At 39.7% G+C, this 16,839-nt stretch overlaps 1 protein-coding gene across 3 annotated transcripts in view; it reads left to right on the forward strand.

Moving 5' to 3' along the window:
• Nucleotides 1-16,839, forward strand: part of GRM1 (glutamate metabotropic receptor 1) — a 388,457-nt gene that overhangs the window by 323,761 nt on the left and 47,857 nt on the right. For all 3 annotated transcript variants that reach the window (XM_002922790.3, XM_011229357.3, XM_034669260.1), the window contains exons 5-6: nucleotides 1,583-1,751; nucleotides 16,124-16,250. In XM_002922790.3, coding sequence (XP_002922836.1) covers nucleotides 1,583-1,751; nucleotides 16,124-16,250 — 296 coding nt within the window. The remainder of the gene's footprint in view (nucleotides 1-1,582; nucleotides 1,752-16,123; nucleotides 16,251-16,839) is intronic.

The following is a 16,839-nucleotide window of genomic DNA, read 5'->3' on the forward strand; positions in this document are numbered from 1 at the left end:
AGAGTCCCCTTTCCCTTTAGAGAAATGACGGAATGTGGATGTGGAGAAGCCACTAGCTACCCTGTTGGTGGCAGAATGCATTTGCACATTAAGAACAGACAGAAAAGCCAACAAAGGATATTAGTTGTCTGGATAAAGAACTAAGCCAGATATAGCCAGTAGGTTTTGGATGCCAACTAAGGTTGACAGTAGCTTCCTGGAGTGCTGGGCTGAGAAGGACTCTGAGTCGAAGTCGGATTTAGGGAGAAAGAATTGCAAAATGGATGGTGTTGGTGGTTGGGAGATGAAGAAGAGGAATACATGTTAGGTAATTACCATCTGTTTCTTCAGGTCAAGCACAAAGAGCAAGAGACCATGCCTCTTATATTCTAGGGCAGAACAGTGAGAACTGCACAGGTACTGCAGCAAAAAGAACCCCATTTTGCAGAGCAGCAAGGGGGAGTCAGGCATACATTTTTGAGAAACTGCCACATGAGTTATAGCTTACTTGGAGTAAATAGCAACATGGAGAAAAGATTGAAGAATGCCAAAGGATTTCCAATGACTGAGAGAGACAGCTTTTGTTCTCCAGTTTTCTTATGGTAATGAAAATAACCAGAGTATTTTAGGACATTCATAGTAATACAAATATGAATGATATAGTGATATTGCCTTACATATGCATTTGTCCCAATTGTGAAATCATTTCTTACATGGCTTATGCTAATTAATCCTCACAAGAACCCCATGAACCTTTAAGAGTTTAGTGACATTCCTAGGTAGCACAATCTACTGCTAAAATGTTAGAAAAGAGATTCTAGCTTACGCATTCTAATGTCAAGTCCTGTGCTCTTTTCATCGCTTTGGAGAATGCTCTCCATTGCCCACACTGAAAAATGATGAGGTCTGGCCCCCAGAGCACACTCTGGCTGCAGTGAGGATTTCAAAATGTAGATTTTGCCATACTGTAGCATTGCAGCATTTGAAATTACTGGAGTAACTGACACGGATTATTTAGATTCAGAAATGTTTGTCCTAATCAGGGAAGAGGACAGTTTAAATGTCAGTGCTCAAGATGTTAAATCCCCAACATCCTTGTTAATTAAAGCTGTGTTTCTCAGATTTCTTGCTTTATTAGCACCTAAAATAGGTTCCAGTCTTGGTAAAACTCACTTCTTTTAATCCAGTGTAATGAAAATGACAGCTGAATGTGAAAAAGGACTTTAGAATGAAAGTAATCAAGTTAAGAAATTAATGTTCTCAAGAATCATGACTTATTCGAAGAATAACTTAGTGAATAATGATTTGAAGGAGATGGTAATCAACTCAGCACACATAGGATTATTTGGGGGGAGAATAAGCAGAGAAACGCACAAAAGTAATACATTCTTTAGCAGATATGGACAATACACGGAGACTACAGAATGAAACACATTTTGGAAAATCAGAGGAAACATTAGAAACGAAATAAAATATTGACAGGCATTAGGACGTGGGATGATTCTTGCTCTTATCTCCCTTCTATTATATCTGTTTACCAAATTTCTTTGTTTTCTGCATCATGTCCATACTCTCCAAGACACATGTGTTGTTCTCTCCGTAGGTATGATATCATGAATCTGCAGAACACAGAAGCTAATCGCTATGACTACGTACATGTTGGAACCTGGCACGAAGGCGTTTTGAACATAGATGATTACAAAATCCAAATGAACAAGAGTGGAGTGGTACGGTCTGTGTGCAGTGAGCCTTGCTTAAAGGGTCAAATTAAGGTAAGCTGGCCACAGATGCATTCTCGGACAGGAGGAGGCCACCTGGAGGGGCCAATGTAAAGAAAAACATTTTTCTTAGACAAGACTGTCCAGAAAGAGTGTGCCAAGCTTTCTGTTTTTGTTCTTGTGTTTAGCTAAAATTGGAAAAACAAAGAAAGATTAGGAAATGAAATAGGCAAACCATTCGAATATTTAAGAATAGCCCTTATCTGAATTGCAATGATGAGCCGAAATCTTCAATATGGTATAGAAAGCAAGGGGAAAAATACTCGAATTAAAAATTGAAACAGAAGTAAATGTGGAAACCAAAACCAGTGATACTGCTTAGTCATAGTTGTAGCTATTGTTAAAGAAAGCAGAAGCTGAACAATACAAAATAACCACATAATGAACAGAAAAGAAGTTGAAATGAACTAACACGGAAGCTGCTTATCAGTTCTCCTTTCACCACCACATTCTTTGATTTTCCTGAAATTGGCATTTTCTAGCCAAGAGAGACTCCTCACTTCCTAATTATTCTTAGAAGCTTTTTTATCAGCCTGGGGCAAGTGAGTGACCACAATATTGCTGTATGCATAACAGTAGAGTAAATAAACATCAAATATCTAGCCTTTGGCTGGGCAAGCTAGAGAGAATTCTCAGTGAAGAAGGCAGGGCAACAGCGCTCCCTGGATCCATGCTATTTAAAACTGAACTAGATGATGCACTAGGAAATGGAATGTAGGGCCGTGACTGCCAACTGGCAAGAGGACGGATTAAATGACCTAGTAGGTCTTTCCCCTCTCTAATTTTCTGTGATTCAGCTCTTGGAACAGACAGGCTGTCACGTCAATGTCGCACAGCACAGCTGGGCTGGAGTGGACACCATGGGAGGCGCTGGCCCCTCCAGCCACGTGCCCCCCGCCCCCAGCCACGCTGCCAGGCCGCCTGCCCTTCTTGGGAGCTGCGGAACCGCCCCTGTGGTGAGAAGCCCTGACAGGTACACTGAGGGGTCTGGTCATGTGCGGAAGTGCTGGTGCAGAAACTAGAAGAGCCTCACCTCTACTGGTCAGTGAAGGCAGAGGATTTGGAAACGGCAGCATCTTTTGAAGAGCTGTCGTGATGGACTCAAACCGTCAGTGATACAGGCCACTTTGAGGAAGCAACAGACTTCTGAGAGAGTTCACCCTAGTTCGTTTGATTGATGGGTTGGTTGATTGCATTTTATTTTTTTATTATAGTTAACACACAAGGTTACATTCATTTTATTCACCCTCGTTTTAAATTTCCTGTGCCTTCTATGCAGATGTGATATTAAAAGTACTTAATAATTGTCAGGACAACTAACCAATCAGAATGGACTCCTTCCTGGTGCTGTGACAGGGTGCTGGAGGCCTGCTGCCCAGCCCAGGGTTGTTCCTTGGATCATGGGAGGATATGGGCAAGGAGTCCTGCAAGGCTGGAGTAGCATGGGGCATTCAGGAGGCTCGACAATACCATGAGTTTCCACTCTGCACAGAAGTATTTCAGCAGTGTAAGCATGGCTACAGCCACACCAGTGTGTATGGGCTCCTCCCCAGGAATCCCATTTCTGATTCTTGTCCTGATGAAATTTTTTCACTCAAGGCTGTCCGTTGGTTTAAAATCCAGAAGCCCATAGCTTCTTGACTATTTCCACTAGATGCCAGACCACTGGATTCTATGTTTGTTACCCTTTCTGGATGGTGGGGAAACAGGACATCTGAGATGGGGGTCATACCATGGGGACAAAAGAGATGCCCTGAGCTCAGGTACTTCTGCGACTCAAAGAGTGGGTCACACGTCTGGCTCAAGCCTTTCCTGCTTGTGTGGTAATATTGTCTATGCTGCACACAACCACTGTTAAAACAGTTTATGGAACTACAAAGTTGGGTTTTTCAGAGTATAAGAACAAGCAACCAGCCAACCCTGGCAAGAGAAAGCAAGTCAGTCTAAAGAATCTCTGAACTCTAGCCCCCTTTCACAATTCCCTGCTATCACTGTGATTGCTGGCAGGCCATGCATGGGGGCTCACATACCATGTGGATTCCAATTTGTACATTCCAGAAGACAGGCCTTTCCTCCCCAAGTTCAGAGGAAAGGCTGTTTGCATACATCTCTTTGCCTAGATACTGAAGTATTTCTGGCAACACGTTTGCATTACGCCCATGCAGCGTTTGTTATTGAAGGAGATCCCAGAAATCATCGCGGAGCCATTACAGAGCACTTGCTATAAATGCAAATCTCTTGGGGTCTAATTTTAGAAATATTTTGTACCTTGCAGGAGGAAAATATGGCTGTTCTCAATGGCACCTGGAGTGGAGGTGGGGGGGGTGGAATATTTGTTTGTTTCCTATAAGCACCAAGGGAGGTATGGAAACAAATTGCATCCCATTTGCCAAATGATAGTACTTATATTCTTTCACCACCAATTTGCCACCTACCAGGCCCAGGATGCAGACAGCCAGATCCCTCAGTAGCCTCTACGAAGATAGGAGAGTGGCAACAACGAGCAAGGTGATTGTAGGACTTGCACTTGCATTAACTGGGGAATATAATGTTTAGAAAAGAAGTATTCATTTTCAATATCAAATGCCATTTAAAGTGCTAAAATAAATGATTTGACTCTTTTTATGATAACCCATAGAACTCTCTTATGGTAATTTCCCTCAAAGTAATTAGAAGTCCAGTTTTCTTATGTTACTGATTTTTAGAAATATAAATATAATATCTTATAAATATAATATCTTACAGAAACAGAAATTTATTTTAACCATTCCATAAACACAGTTCAATAAAATCAAACTTTTTATGGTTGTGTGTTATATTAGTTAGGGGGTTCAGACAGGGAAAAAAGAACCCTTGCCGGATTGTTTGATAGAGGGAATTTAATATATGAAATTGGTTATAAAAGTGAAGGAGGATGCCCAGGGCACCTCAGAGGTCACCATCAGCAAGAATCATCCTCACCCTAGGGCAGAGGGATCCAGGAAGAAGTCACAACTGCTCCTGAGATGCCCCCTGAAGTGGGCACGAGAAGATACCTTGGCTTCTCCTCTCTCCTTCTTTTCCGTCTCCCATTAGGTCCTTGCATTTTGCCAACATCATCCAGAAGACATTGGCAAAAAAGCCTGGACAATGTAGTTCACAGGTTTCCTTGAAACCTTAAAACTAAACAAGGCTTAAGTGCTAGTGCATTACTGGGAAATAGAATCTCAGAGATGGAAGAATGAAGGGGAAGGGGAGAGGCCATGGAGGCATGGAAAAACGCCGCACCACCAGGATGCCACTTCACTGAGTACAACTAGTCTTTCAGCCTCACACAGATCTCTGCACAGGCCACTCAGACTGTCTGCTGGAGCACGGAGGAAAGAAGGATGTGTGCACCTGTGCCATGCCATTTTCTGCTTCCTGTGGTCAGAGTTTGCTCACAGGAAGTAACACCATCTGATCCCTCTAGGCAGCTACTGGGGAAGCCAGAATCCGTGTCCCGTTCCATGGTCCTTTTTCAGATTAGAAGTGATTAGGGGACCAAAGCCTCTGTAGGTCTCCTGCAGTCTGGTCTGGGCTTCTGTTGTGCTGAATACAATGGAGGCTGTTTTGAAATCCAGTGATGCTCTCATGGGAGAGACAGACAGGTGGAGGTGCCAGCCGGAAATGAGGCAACAGTGATAGAGGCTGAGGTAGGGGTGCAAAAGTGTCCAGGACTTTCCAGGAGACAGTGGCCAAGGGCCTAGGAGATAGGCTGGAGGAGGAGGCTTTGAGGCAGCACACAACGTGTGCACAGTGGATCTGCGAGCAAACACGAAGGGCCTGGCGCATGTGGTGTGCAGTGACTTTTCTTGGTGTGGTGAGGGGCAGGAAAGAGCCAAGAAAGGGCAGGAAGACGCAGAGGGGCAGTGAAAGGAAGGAGAAAGACAGTGGAGGTCAGGGACAAATGTTTATCAAGCATATTCTTATGCAAGTACAAGAATAGGTGCATTACAGTCACTGTTTAAATTATTCCTTAAAACAACACTTTTAAAGCCGATACTATGGGCCCCATTTTGCAGATGAAGAATCTGAGGCCCAGAGAGGCTGAGTCACTTGCCTCAAGCTTTCTCAAGCTAGAAAGTGCCAAAGCTGGGCTCAGAGCCAGCCCAGAGCTTTCATCATCCCACCGCCTCAGGTTGTTCAACTACCTGTCATTAGAAGACTTGGTGTATTTCCTACAAATGCAAGTCTCAATTGCTAAGCCTTATTTTCTCAGTAGTTGACAATAAAATTATAAATAGAGCTCTACTTTAACAAGGAATAGAATCTAGAATTGAGGAAGCAGTATTAGCAAGGGAGCTTGGAAGAGTTGAATAGAAGCAAGGAAACCAGCGGAGAAGTCGAGGGAAAGGATCCTGCAGATTGCTTTCCCAGGCTCCTAGTCTTTTCCTTTCCTCTCCTTTTTTTTTTTTTTTCCTCCCCTTAAGTTTGCCTTTGGGTTCTTTACTTTAAGAGGATGGTTTTGAGGCTAGGGGGTTGGGCATGAGGAATGGAGAGCCCCGATTCTTCCTGTTCTCACCCAGCCAGTCAAAACAGAATTCTGGAGAAACTACATGAACATAATAGAATGTATCACAAATGTGTCCTCATTTACACATGCCATATTGTCATATAATAAAATACACCTTACATATGTATAGAAAAGCCCAGGTACACATATCTTACAAACCACAGACTTTGGAATTAGGTTAACTAATTTCCTTTCAAGGGATAAGCCTGATTCTTTCCTATTTGTTGGCATTTTCTATTGGAAAGATAAAAGTTTAGTTTCAAAAGGTGTTAGCAGTGTGGACCCCAGAAGATTGCTTAACTTAAAACTGCTAAAACCCCTTGTTCAGCATCAGCTTCCATGTCCCTCTGTCTCCCACTCCAGTTAGATCAGCAAAGGGGTCAAACCACAGATTTGTTGAGTATCAAACTAAAAGGGAAATGTTCACTTTCATTGTGAACCAAGATGTCTTCAAAGTTGAAAGGGCGCTAGCACAGTCTATAAAGAAACCATTTACATTGACCTTCAATTGGACTTGTGTGTCCATAGATTTAATAATGCCATAAGCATGATTAGGTAATGCTGCTAGAGGAGTTTGTCTCTGGGTTTTTCTGTAGCTAAGTATAGCTACTTGAGAGAAGTTGCCATTGTAGAAAACTTGTAGTTTCTAATAATATCCTTCTTACAAAAATATGATTGCTAATATTAATTTCCACATTGACACTATCACCTTTCAACATAGACCAGTGATGAAAAAGCAGCCACTTTGTTGCAGATCTTATACTTCAAGACTCTGCAAAGATTAGGGGTGAGAGCCTCACATTCCAGAATATTTGTCATTTTTAGCAACCTAAGATCATCCCTTTAATGCCTGCTGTTAAACCATTCTTTCTGTAGCCTCTTTAGCATCATTTTCGTCTTCCTCTGTACATTTTCCTGCTCTTGAAAGAACTCTCTCTATATTTACAGTTGCTTACTTAGCCCAATCCTAGCATTATTCTGCAAGGGATGCTGTCTCTCTGAAAGGCTGGATAACCATTTTGGCTAAAATCGTCTAGCAGTTAGCATCACCCTACCTTTCCAAATGATAAGAAAATAAATGTGACAAGGATGAATTTTATAGGATAGGATATATATTATTTGTCAACAATCTTTCCTGTTATTTTATGCAGAAATAACTATAGGAAATAGATGTGTCTTGGGTCCATGCTATCCAGTATCAATGTTGAAAAGAAAATGTAGGCACATTATAATGTTTGTACTTCAAGTTATAACACACCTGCCAATATCACACTTAAATATCCTCAGGGAGAAAAACAACTTTGATAATGTGGTAGACTACGAAACATTGTATTATGTGCAGTCAGATAAATGAACTTTGAAAAGTGTTATCATTCCATTTATTTTGCAATGATGAAAACATTGGAAAATTTTCATCAAAATAGAAAATAACCAAAGAAAGGGAGGGTAATAAGAAGGGGGAATGAAGCATGAGAGACTATGGACTCTGAGAAACAAACTGAGGGCTTCAGAGGGGTGGGGGGTGGGAATGGGATAGACTGGTGATGGGTAGTAAGGAGGGCACGTATTGCATGGTGCACTGGGTGTTATATGCAACTAATGGATCATCGAACTTTACATCAAAAAATAAATAAATAAAAATTAAAAATTAAAAAAAAATAACCAAAGAGGAGCTATAACACCATTTCCTGGTAATTCACCACCTGATGAGATACTGTCCCTTTGATACCAATACCTGGGATTGGGAGGTTAGGGCAGTGGGGTGGAAAGAGCTCATATGGTGCACCTCCTTGCACTCTTCCTACCTTCACATTGAATCCGAGTAGTTCACCTGCTGATTTTCTTCTAGGTCACTTTATGGATCATACAGGACAAATTATTTTATATTCATTTTTTCCATCTGCTATTGCTCCAAAATTCAGAGTTCAAAGTGTGTCATATTGTAGCTACACTTCTTTATACTTGTAGCTATTTTTGTTTTTATATGCTAGGCCATAGCATTTAGAATAGTTTCATTCTCCTCCAGTTCATGTGCTTTGAAATTGCTTGGATAGGCTGTTTTCCCTCCATGGCAATAGGAAGAAGAATTTTGTCTTGAATTTCGTGGCAAGAGAATCATTTTAGACTGACATCTACCTCAAGCAGATGTTTCCAAGGTGCAAACATTACTCTCTGGTCACTACATGGCTTGCACAGGTGTGTCATGGCCTGTCCCCACCACCCAGCACATCCAGCCCATCCGCCTGGAGCTTTTGGACATTTTTTGAAGTTATTTCATGCTTACTAACTGTGAATTCTCTTTGGATACTTCCCATATCTGTAATGGTATTTTTATTTTTGTTCAACTTTCTCCCTATTGGCTCATAATTTTGATCTAGTGAATACTTCCCTCATTTTTCCCTCACTTTCAAACATGAAAAAAAAACATTAAATTGACCACTCATATAGCCACTAACTGCATTCAGTAATTGTGAATCCTTCACTGTATTTTCTCTCCCCTCACCCTTCTCTTAACTTCTTTTGTCCTCTCTTTCTTTTTCTTTCCTATATCTCCCTGAGCCATTTGAAAGTGAGGTGCAAATATGAAACTCCATACCTTAATACCTCAGCTTGTGTTTTCTCAGAATAAGATTATTCTCATACAACCATGAGCCGAGCTAAGAAGTTAGCAATAACATCACCAACCACGACTGTCCCATCCACCTCCGCTTTCTCTTTCTCTTGTGAATCAAAGAAAACTGCCCACTTAAACTGTTCATAGTTAATGTAGCCATTTTGGCAACCAGTGAAATGATGATATGGTTTATCCATTATGTAATCCTTTTTAAATTCCACTGCAGGATGGCAAGATCTGAATATAAATTGCCCACAGGAATATAAAAAAAAAAAAATCCTTATCTGAGAAGCCTGTGATTGCATAACAATGATATGATCTGCTCCGGCAACTAAAAATATATTGGCTACAATTTTGAAAAAAACGAAGACAAAAATACCTTTTTTTTTGATATCTTATTGTGCATGTGAAAACATGAAATTACTATGGCCCCTCTGGATGAGGAGGAAACTCTGCAAGCACTTGTCAGAATGACAAATTCTGTGGAATTATTCATTTATCCACAGCCACTTTGAGTAATTCCTACGTCTTGCCTCTCATACGTTGACCAGAGTCTATGCTGATCACCTGTTTACTGAAGTTGTTAGTGATCACCTTAGCTTCAGACCCAGCCTGCCAATTTTTGGGGATGAGTCCTGATAGGCACTGCTGCTAAATCACATGATATGGGACAGTGGCAGTGGCAGAAACAGGGCCCATTTGTTTTTGTAAGTAAGCATTTACTGAAGTAGAATTTAAGGAGGCATTTGCTGTCAGGATTGTGCAAGGTTGTGCATACTTCACAACCCTGAGGAAGAGTGTCTCTTTAAATATGGCCCCTAAGTGCTGCACCAACACATTACATTAGATTTTGAGCTCCTTAGCCTTAACAATGGGGTTTTTCAAAAATTTATCCCATGCATAGGGCCATGTCTGGCACACTGGGCCACTGAATAAAGGTTGATTAATTGAATATGTATCTACTAACCTCTGAGATATAATTTTGGTTCTCAGCATCACATGTCATCACCCTGGCAGCCATTGTTACACTGGGAAGAGCCTAGCTTTTGGACATAACTGCAGATAACATGACTGAGATTTGCGCAAGATGTGGATCCCTTCTGCAGCGGCTGCCTCATCTGCAGAATGCACATAATTAACTCCACCCCCTGGAGTGGTTGTGAAGGGTTAGTGTAGCTCTGTACAGAGGTCCTAGCATATAGCCTGGTTCAATATATGTCTGCTCTTGTGATGATTTTATATTCCTATACCATTTTTATTACATTTTCCCTGTAATAGATTACAATGTGAGGATTTTTTCCATCGGTATTTTTTTTAAAGATTTTATTTATTTATTCCACAGAGATAGAGACAGCCAGCGAGAGAGGGAACACAGGCAGGGGGAGTGGGAGAGGAAGAAGCAGGCTCATAGCAGAGGAGCCTGATGTGGGGCCTCGATCCCACAACGCCGGGATCACGCCCTGAGCCGAAGGCAGACGCTTAACCGCCGTGCCACCCAGGCACCCCTCCATTGGTATTTTTAATTGAGTTTTTGTATGGTTTTCTTCACTTTACTCTTATTTTTCATTCTCTTTGAATTCATTTCCATTTCTTCTGTTTATGTCATAGTCTATATTATTTTCTTCTTTTCTCCCACCTACGTTATTGGGTAATTAATATGTGCCAAGAACCATGCTAGTGATGTAGGCAGGCTGGGTCCGAGGACCCAGGGGAGGGTGTCACAAGACCAGTCAGGAGGGTCCTTGGCTTTGCGCAGGATAGAAATCAAACATGAAAACAACAACAAAAAAAGCCAGGAGCCAGAAGAAGGGGAAGAAGAGTTTATTGAATAGCGTGAGTGACAGAGAATAGCAGACAGAGTATCTGGGAGACTTGGAAAGGAAAGGAGAATGAGTCTTGTCATTGTTTGGGGGAGGGGTATAAATTAGAAAAGGGTCTAAGGTACCTGTTTCTTCAGGAATCAGGGTAAGGGTCCAGTCGAGGTGGGTGTCAGGTGAACAACAGGTGCTATTGCGTAAATTAGTGAAGCTAGGAGTATTGATGTCACTATCAGCTGAGGTTTGTTTGAAGCGAACGTCCTGGAAGATGTTTGGGATCTGCCTTTTCTGAGTTGTTATCAAGGATTTGGGGCCTAGAACAAAATTCAGAGAACGATTCACTTTCTTCCTTCCCCCTTGAGATGAGAACAGGGCTTCTTTGGCTTATTTAGAGGCAAAATATGGAACGTGAGTAAATGAAGCCCAGTAGAAAAAGAGCAGAGATGGAGCTTTTCTAAAATGAAGTCCCTTCAGCTTCTGTATTTCACTAGTACCACGAATGCAAAGGAAACTTAAACAGGGCCCCTTCCTTTGAGGAACTCAGCTCAGTGGAGAGAAAAACACCCGTATTCAAGTTGACTGCTGCCCCAGCTCTCATACAAGACATGGTGGGGACAGAGGCGGGCAGTGCTAGCTCGTCTCTCATGCAGCTGATTCCAGCTGATTCTCCGACAGTCCTAAGTAGAGTAGATTCAGTTTCTTTATTCTGTTTAGTCTTTCAGGCATTTTTCTTCTGAACAAAATTTTCTGTTCCCTTTGATTCACAGTTACCTTTCCTTTATTATATTCTCTTGATGCTATTTATTTTCTTTCATTCTTTATTTTTTTAAGATTTATTTATTTGAGAGAGAGGGTGCATGCATGTCGTGGGAGAGGCAGAGGGAGGGAATCTCATGAAGACTCCCCATGGAGCCTGAAGGCTGACACTGGCTCTATCTCACAACCCTGAGATCATGATTTGAGCCGAAGTCAAGAGTTGGTCACTTAACTGTCTGAGCCACCCAGGCACCCCTATTCTTTTTTCTAAATAAAACCTTAATTTAAAAAATCCATTTCAGGTTACTTCAGAACTTAGTCACAAAATGAACACTTGATTTCCTTGCATAAATACTTTAAGACTCCTACAGGGTCTATGTAATTGAATCAGGGCATTATCTGTACCAGCAGCTCACCTGGTCTCACTAACAATAAACAGCACTGTGCACACAGGACATAAAAAGAATCAAAGCAGGCTCTGGGCCTTAGTAAGCCTTGGTCCTTCAAGGGCAGTTTCAGTAAAATATCAAAACTGTTCTTGTGACTCAGAGCTATCATAAAAAGTGTTTGCTTGTGACAAAAGTGAAAAAACACTTTATTCAGAAATTGAATATATACTATAGTAGTCCCCTCTTATTTGGGGGATATGTTCCAAGACACCCTCCTCCTCATGGATGCCTAAAACCACAGATAGTACCAAACCTGATATATGCTATGTTTTCTCCTAGATCTGCATACCTATGAAAAGATTATGAATTAGGTGCAGTAAGAGATTAACAACAGTAACTAATAATGGCATATAATAATTATAACATTATCCTGTAATAAAAGTTATATGAATGTGACCTCTCTCTCTTTCAAAATATCTTATTATACTGTACTCCCCCTTCTTCCTGTGATGATGTGAGACGATAAAATGCCTACGTGATGAGATGAAGTGAGGTGAATGATGTAGGCACTGTGATGTAGTTTTAGGCTACTACTGACCTCCTGATAATATGTCAGGAGGATCATATGCCTCCGGACAAAGACTGACCATGGATCAGGAGGGGCCACTATACATGCAAAAGAAGTATCAGAAAGCATGGCTCATATCAAAATACAGAAAATATAAAAATAATCAATATTCATGCTTTTGGGGAGGTTTGGATATAAATTAGAGACAATAACAGGAATTAAAAAGAGCTGTATCAGAATGAAACATAATCTATTATATGGATATGAAAAAATTAGAGGACAAAATCTAGCCTGTAGTAATAAAATACCAACTGTATTTTAGCTACTAGAGAATTATGAATAAGGCAATGTTCGAAGGGATTTACTGCTCCAGAAATAATGCCTGGAGCTTGTGATGTATCTGCCCTTGAAAGTAGTGACACAGATGGACTGACGGAGAAAAGATGACATTCTGAAATAAAGGTAATATTCATTCTTTCATTAAAACATTTTTATTTGTTTACTATATGGTTCCATGTGAGAGCCATGGATTAAAACACACACACACACACACACACACACACACACACATTCTTTCTCTCTCTCTTTAAACTCTATTTTCCATATAGCAGCCAGAACACTCCTTGTAGAAAGCAAGTCAGATAAAACACAAATTTAGTGATGTCTCTACTATACTTGAAACCTCCCTCCAAAACAAACAGAACAAACAGTTATGTGGACATTAATGAAGACACAGTGAGGGGCTGGCAGAGGCTCTGTCCTCATTTGGCTGACTTACATAAGAAATTAATAACAGACAAAGTTAGGTACAGAAACAAGAACCAGGGACTAAGTGAATGCCTGACTGAAGAGCTTATATTCCAAAGGTATTGGGGTAGGGAGGCACTAAACTTCTTTGAGTGGCCTAATTGTATTTTTTAAAAAAGATTTATTCAGTACCCATCCATTGGATTCCTACTGTGTGTTTTTGGTACATATCTGTCCCTTGATGACTATGATCTGAAAACAATGAAAGTCAGCTTGGTTCCTTTTCTTGAGGAGCCTATGGGCTATTTGGGTGATCTTGGCAGCTGTGTGCATGTTACTCTAGTGCAAGAAGAAATTAGAGCATGTTGTATAATTAGGAGACTGACCAGAATTCATGTGTAAAGTGATAGAATCTGTCTAGAGGGGTGACTGAGAGATGGAAAAGACAAGTGAGGGGCTCCTGGGTGGCCCAGTCAGTAAGCATCTGATTCTTGATTTCGGCCCAGATCATGATCTCGGGTTGTGGGACCGAGCCCCCCATTGGGCTCTGCGCTGGGCATGGAGCCTGCTTAAGATTCTCTCCCTCTCTCTCCCTCTGCCCCTCCCCACCCTCTCTAAAAAAAAAAAAAAAAGACAAACCAGATATTATAGTTGTTGTATGCCAATAGTACACATACTTGGTGGCAGAATAAAGAAGAAGTCATAAAATATAACTCTATTTAAGCAGCTCCATTTTCATTATTTATTAAAGGGATAAGCTAATCATTATTCATTCTTTTATTCAGTCATATAAAACCTAACTTTAAATATTTTCCAAGTGCCAGTTACTCACAGGATCTACCCTCACTATTCATCCTGCATAAATCAATTCGTTTATCATTACCACCTTCTGAATTTGTTGAATTAGTAGTATTATTTTTATAGCAAGAGAAATAAAACAAGGCTGACTAAAGGGATATACAATATTTTGTGATGGCTTTTACTGTACTTCTATGCCAATTAAAAAAAGAAAGCAGTATTCATTTACTCAATTTTTCTCATATCACTTAAAAAATTATTATTTAGAATATAAATTTCCCATGCTTATTTTGAGGTTGCTGGGAGTTTTTTAAAAAAGATTTAATTTGATTCTACTTTCTGAAGTTATCTGAAAGTAAAAGAACAAAAAAGAAAACCTTTTACATTTTCTGAAAATATACTGTCATTTGATATTTTATATGTAATTCTAAGATAGGGGTATAAATTTTGACCTGCTCTGTGAGAAGATAGTTTTATTTTCACAAAGACTAGAGTTTTATGATTTTAAGGTATGACAATATTTACAGTTTAATTTCTGATTTTGTGTATGAAAACATTTAATAATGTTTAATGTATTAGGGAAGAACTTGTGCTTCTAGCTATGAAAGCGTAACAGGGCCCAGACTGCCTTTTGGTGTAAACAACTAGACAACTTGACATAATATATAAAATAACTGTGTTCAGACATTGGAAAATGGTGCATGACCTTGATTCTAGGTAAGTGAAGGCAAACAAACAAGGTGAACCCTAAAATCACTCAGGCTTTCTGCCTGGAGGCAATTTCCTTGTTGTTGTTCAATGAAAGAGAACACAGAGCTTCACAATCTTGCTAATTCAAGAAGACAGAAATAAAAGTTTAGGAAGGCCAAGACAGTGAGAATTTGCAGTGCAGTGTAAGGGAGAGAACTATTCAGAAAAATGTCCCAGAAGTTAGCATATAGTTTCTGTTAAACATTTCATTGAACACGGGTCTGCACATGAGTAGGGCGGAATTCAAAAAGTCCAGGTGAAAAAAAATTACCTGGGAGCTGGAATCCCCGAGCTTACACAGATCCAGGAATTGTCTCATTTTCCACAAGCCAGAGTGGAGATGCCTTGTTGAATACACAAGGAATTAAGTCGAAACCCCAGGTGGTCACACCTTAATAATAAGGTTTAATTACTCCTAGAGACTCTTCTAGACTTGTCCTAAAAGATTAAAAACAATACTCAAACTGAGCCACAAGCAGTTTAGCTTCCTGCCAGAACAAAGGCCAATACTTTTCAAGGAAAAACATCCAGCATGCTATACCTTATGTACACAATGTCCAGCATCCGGTCAAAATTTTCATTTCCAGCCACATCAATGATTATACTAAATGTAAATGTATGAAACACTTCAATAAAAAGCAGAAGTTCTCAGATTGGACATGAAAGCGAGATCTAAATCTGTGCTGCTTACAAGAAACTCACTTGAAATGCAGTGTGTTTTGACTTTTTTTTGGTATTGTGTCAAGTGAAATTTGCTTACCAGATTGAAAATGGGAGAAAGTTTAAACTACTCCAATAATGAATGATTCTTAAGTAATTTTGGACTAGTAATTTTTCTTCCAACAATTTATGTAATCTTTTAAGTTCACTAGAGCAAGTCACAAGGCCAATAATAGGGCTGACTTTCTTAGCCATCATTCTGTTTTAATGTATATAAAGTTGCTCAGACTTTCATAATTATAAAATTCCATAATTCCTCAGATTTTATGAATTAATAAGATTTTATTAATAAGAACTTTGGTGGTTAAACATTGCTCTGTCAGAGAAGAAAAAATTAGTTTTATTTTTCTGAGGATAATACAAATGAGTATAAATCGTAAAATTCAACTGTTTCATTTTTTTTTAACTCTGAAAAATAATGTTATCAATTCCCTTTATAAAAGACATTATTTTTGAAAAGCCTCCAAACCCAGCATGGAATGAACTGAAATTCACATCTGAACTCTAAGATAATCAGGTATATTCTAACGCATGCACTTAAGGTTCCTTGGCATATAGGATATTTTGAAGAATTACTCTTTTTTTATTGTAGTGTGAAAACAAGTCTGTATTGAAATAAAAGACTTTCTGGGGAGCTCATCTTTAAGGCGTATGGACTATCCCTGTGTTACAGGTCATACGGAAAGGAGAAGTGAGTTGCTGCTGGATTTGCACGGCCTGCAAAGAGAATGAATATGTGCAAGATGAGTTCACCTGCAAAGCCTGTGACTTGGGGTGGTGGCCCAGTGCAGATCTGACAGGTAGGAAGTGCCTCACTTTAGACCTTGTTCCTGGCTATGGGCCTTCTCAATATGCCCATTTTTAAAAATATGAGCAAACAGCTCATGTCTTTTTTGATGTTTATTTACAGTGGTACTTTTTAATGCTTATGTCAAAGAGCACACAAAAACCTCTTATAAGTTTTCCATGATCCATATTGAAAGGCAAGTTCATTTTAAAATCGAAATAAAAGTATATCAGTTGTTTTCTGTTTTTTAAAATTTTATTTGAAGATATTTCTAGTTACCTGCATTTATATTTGTAAACTTTTCTCAAACATTTGTAGTGAAGCAGTATTTTTTTGCTTTAGATTTATTTTGCTTTATTACTTTATTTTGCTTAAAACTTACCAGGGAAGAAACAAATAAAAATAATATTAAATTGTTATTAATATAAAAGAGATATTGTGTAAAGTTTGTTAAGCAGATAAGGAGATGAAAGAAATTCCAGAGAAAAAGTAGAAGATGGGAAAATGAAAGCATGTAACACATTTGGGGAAAACCACAAAATAAGTGTATGGGCTTGGTTGGTAGACACAAGGACCCAGCAGAGGCCAGAAATGAGACTGGT

The sequence above is a fragment of the Ailuropoda melanoleuca genome, chromosome 10, assembly GCF_002007445.2.
Source record: "Ailuropoda melanoleuca isolate Jingjing chromosome 10, ASM200744v2, whole genome shotgun sequence".
NCBI classification, from domain to species: Eukaryota; Metazoa; Chordata; class Mammalia; order Carnivora; family Ursidae; genus Ailuropoda; species Ailuropoda melanoleuca.